The sequence below is a fragment of the Octopus bimaculoides genome, chromosome 1, assembly GCF_001194135.2.
Source record: "Octopus bimaculoides isolate UCB-OBI-ISO-001 chromosome 1, ASM119413v2, whole genome shotgun sequence".
Taxonomy (NCBI): domain Eukaryota; kingdom Metazoa; phylum Mollusca; class Cephalopoda; order Octopoda; family Octopodidae; genus Octopus; species Octopus bimaculoides.
Window position 1 is genome coordinate 179,462,302 of NC_068981.1, and position 5,047 is coordinate 179,467,348.

At 34.0% G+C, this 5,047-nt stretch overlaps 1 protein-coding gene across 1 annotated transcript in view; it reads right to left on the minus strand.

The window, feature by feature from the left end:
* LOC106868399 (peroxisome proliferator-activated receptor gamma) overlaps window positions 1-5,047 on the minus strand; it is a 519,155-nt gene that overhangs the window by 25,058 nt on the left and 489,050 nt on the right. The window contains exon 7 of the mRNA XM_052972247.1: window positions 3,623-3,675. Within this exon, the coding sequence (XP_052828207.1) occupies window positions 3,623-3,675 (53 nt within the window). The remainder of the gene's footprint in view (window positions 1-3,622; window positions 3,676-5,047) is intronic.

The window sequence follows — 5,047 nt, forward strand, 5'->3', positions numbered from 1 at the left end:
ATAGATTCAAGGCTTGAATATGGTACTTATGCGAAGGCACCCGAATATCACATCCCAAAAGGATGGGTGATTAAAATCAAACAATAAGCAACACGGATTTCAAAAGTGATTGCAGTACGCACGTTTCATGCTACTTCAATTTATTTAAGTAATGTGAGCATTACCTTAAATGCAATATGAAGAGCAATCTTCAGCTGCACGAAAAAATGCAGAAAAAGACATATTACAAATGTGACAAGAACGCAAATCATCCGAACAGTTAGGTGATATAAGAAAGGGACAACAAAACATCCTGATATATATATATTATACACACATACTCACACATACACACATATACACACATTGAAAGCTGTGGATTTGTGGGTAGGGTATTTTCGTGTCGCGCAGAATCTCCGTGAGAACTACGTTAAGGTTACGTGTATCTGTAGAGTGCCCAGCCACAGGCACGTAAATTTCACGAGCAGGTAGTCCCATTAAACGGATCAACTGAAACCCCGTCGTCCTAACAGGCGGACAGAGTTCCAGTATATACACACTCACACAGACATACATTCAGGTTTCTATTTTTAGTAAATTTCACTAATTAGTACTTTTTTTTACAAAAAGTAAACAAGTTACGATTATTGGCACCTAGCATGCTGTTAATTTCCATATAGAGTGTATATGTGATCGTGTGAAGTTATGGAATTGTAAATTGAAAACAATATATGAAAGAGTTATCAAATATTTAAACCTTTTCGTGACATGTGACCACCTTGTGTATGTGCCTGTGCGTATGTACATATATATGTGTGTTTGTGAGTAGATATGTATACATGCATAAATACATTCTTACGTCTCTCTCTCTCTCTCTCTCTCTCTCTCTCTCTCTCTCTCTATATATATATATATATATATATATATATATATATATATATATATATAACTCATGGACTCTCTCGTCGTTAGACAACCATGAGGTTCTGGCAATTTCTTGCGGAACAGCCACACAAATGATTTGTTTATAGTGATCAAATGTTTGCGTACACGTAAGCTTACTCTCTCCATCACATCGACATTAACTTTACAAGTGCACCGTCTGCCACATGTCTGATGAAATGATCGTAGAACAACGTGAAATGAAGTGCTTTGCTTTTATACCATTGTATACATTCAAAGTAATTAAATATTATTTTACAGAATGATAGAATTAAAATATCTTTGATTAAAACCCCTTCTAATATGGAAGTATCCAAGGAGCATTTAAAGCACATAATGCTTTATGAGTACAAAAAAGGAAACTCTGCAGCCGAAGCGACTCGAAACATACACTCACTTTATGGGAAAGAATGTTTGAATGAAAGAACTTGCAGAAGATGGTTTGCAAAATTCAGAAGTGGAGATTTCAGCCTTGACGATGAAAATCGAACAGGACATCCAGTTGAGTTTAATGATAAGCTCCTTGAGGCATTACTTGAAGAAAATCCTGCATTATCAGTCAAAGAATAGGAAATAAAGCTTAGTTCAAACCAAACAACTGTTCATCGTCATCTTCAACAACTTTACTGAGGGACTGCTCCAATAAGTGTGTGAATACGAGAGGGGAATATATTGAATAAAATCATAATTATCTGATCCATCTGCATTTTCTTTTACTCAAAGTCAGGAACATCTCAGCACCCTGTCGTATGTATGTATGCGTGATCGACCGAGAAAGGAATTTAAACATAGGTCTTTCTTGATTTTTCACAAATTCACCGAAGTTTGAATGAGGGGTGTCCATAACATTTGACGTGCTTTGCACAAAAAATTAATGAAGACTTGCGTGTTGCACGCGCAGAAGCGTTGTGTTGTTGAGGTGACAGCAAATAGGTCGTTAATAAGCACATAGAAGCGTCAAGGGACATTAGTGAACCTTGCATTACACCAGAGTTAATAAATTGTTAATGCCTCATAAAACGCGTTAATGCACATACAGTTGTGGACTCACTTCATCTATATTAAAAAATATGCGTATACATGAATTAACACATGTATAAAGACGAGGGTATATAAAATTTAAAAACTTGTGGATACTTTGCTCCGTGTTTGTCAAAATGAATTAGTGCAAAGCCAATGTATGTGTAAGTATTTATTGCCCTATCCGTACGCAATATAAACATTCTATTTATTTGTGAGAAAGACAGAGAGTGATGGACAACAACAGTGAGTGACAGAGAGTGATACAGTACGTGTACAAAGGAAAAAAAAGTTCAGATGCTTAAATGATAAGGAAAAAAAAAGAAAAAACTGAGGAAATCATCAATCATAGAGAAAAAATATTGAAGCTAGAAAATTATTCGGGGAAAGATGTTAGATAGGCAAAGAATAGATAATGGGGAGGAGGAATAAAAAAAAAAGAAAACAAGAAGGAGAAAGAAACGGAGGAAGAGAGAAATGCAGTTGAGGTGAAAATGGGAATGAGAGAGAAGTATTAGAGATATTAAAAAGAGATTGAAGCCACCGAGAAATGTGTATGAGTATGTATGGTACAGGAAAATGTATGTTAAAATATTGAGGTACTTATGTATGTATGTATGTATGTATGTATGTATGTATGTATGTATGTATGTATGTATGTATGTATGTATGTATCTATCTATCTATCTATCTATCTATCTATCTATCTATCTATCTATCTATCTGGGTTGTCTCAGGTTCGGTCTTATTTCTGGTAGGAATTATGTGGATAGCAGGTTGCTACCTTAGGTGTCCATAAGTTTTCAGCTGTCTTTCAAGTGCTTAAAACACTCCTGATAATCCTCGCTGTCCCTAAGAATCCCTGTTATAAATAAGAGAGACTCCGTAGAGATGCAACGTGCATCGTAGTTGTGCTTGAACAGAAAGAGATCTGTACGCAACACTGTGATTAAGAACGCAAGAATATTTATAGATCTATGGGGGAAAACCATTCGGTACGCTGTATATCATATAACCTGGCTTGTGATATCGTTATAACGTAAGTTGTTTCACTCACTCGCAACCATCCCTTGTTGAAGAAATTTATCTTTCTTTTTTAAAGGCAGTTGTATTTGATTTCAGAGGTTTGACTGCAGAACAAATGACTGTATAAGCGCTCTTGTTGCCTCGAAAGAAAATCATGTTATCATACAAGGCGAGCATTATTTGTTTCTTGTGTAACCAAATGTAATGATCTGATCTGAGTTCAGCAATTACATGTTGGATGTGTAGTCTCTTAACAGGTGTAGTCCCACTGGTCGAGCTGGCTGGATTGCAGTGGATCCCGACTCGAAGTGTGTCGGAATCGTATCACGTGTATTTTCGCACGTATAACGAGTTGAGTGTCGATTCCGTCGGGAACACGATCTCGCTGTAAGAATAATTTTGTTAGAAATGTAATCTGATTGGAAGTGCAGGCTGATGTGCAGTCTAACCTACCTAGATTTCAATTCAACTGAATGTGTATTCAGACTGGAAATATACAGTTTAAAGAAGAAAATCCATCCTTGGAGTAAAATTATGAAAACAATGGATTCGTTTAATTATATTCGACATCATGTAGCTCAATGAATTTTAAAAGTTTGAATGAGTAATAATTTTTTGTTTCAGATTGAAAAGTTTGACAATACATATGTATTACTTGCCAATTGTTATATCCCGGAGGATATGCTTCGTTTTCTCTGTCTGTTACATCTAAATTATATTTATAGAAATTCAACAAAAACGCAGATTCATTTTGAAGCATTTACTAAGAGATTTCACATAACGATATTTATATTCATTCGAAAGCAAGCCATACATGTCAAAAAAAAAAAAAAAAAAAAGAATTACCAAAATTTCTTCAAGTATTATATTTGATATTTCTTGGGCATTAAAATAGATTATTTATTTTTTTTATTTTTAAATGATGGAGCAAACAGAAATGGCTGAAAATATTAAGCAAGAAGGAACGCAGTAGATATGAACTTCTTTCATCCACTCATTATTCGCAAATCATGGTATAAAAAGGAAAGACAAAAGGAGGGAAACTGTCATTTTGAATTGTTAACCATGATTTCATGCTGTTTGATTGAACACCGATAGTTTGTAAATTTTAGTGTATGTGTATATATATATATATATATATATACACACACATATTTATATACATATGAATATATATGGATATATGCATACACAAGCATATACTATATGTATGCATGTATTTATGTATGTTTATGAAAATTGAAAACTTTTGCATACTTTTCGTTCCATCGATCGTTTAAATTTTATAGAACAATGTTTTTATAGTACATTAAAACGTTGAATACTATGTAAATGAATTATGACAGATGAAGATTCATGTTGAAAGAGATAGAGGAACAAAAAAAAAGAAGAAAAAGGAAGAAATGGAAAATTTAATACACGTATATATACATGAGCGCGGGAACGAAAGTATAAATGAAAAGTATGTGTATATTTATGTAATAAAAAAAAAATGGAAGTAGAAAAGAGAAATTTAGAAAGAGCCTACTTAAAAGTTGCGGAAAGAAACCGGTGATGGAAAGTACTGATATACAACAGATAAAGAGTTAATGAGGCATTACTGAAACCGGTGGTGAGTAACGGGACATATCGAGGTGCAATTATTTGCATATCAATCTTTCTGGGGTGCTTTAATAGTACTTCCGTCCGAAAAAGAGGAAAAATAATTTACAAAAAATATTCCATTCGAAAAAAAAAACAAAAAAAAACAAACAAACAAAAACAAATATATCAGTCACTGAAACGATCATATACACATATATGTATAAATACATATATACATACATACTCTTTTACTCTTTTACTTGTTTCAGTCGTTTGACTGCGGCTATGCTGGAGCACCACCTTTAGTCGATCAAATCGACCCCAGGACTTATTCTTTGGAAGCCTAGTACTTATTCTATCGGTCTCTTTTGACGAACCGCTAAGGTAACGGGGACGTAAACACACCACAATCGGTTGTCAAACGATTTTTTGGGGGACAAACACAGACACACAAACATATACATACATATATATATATATATATATATATATATAC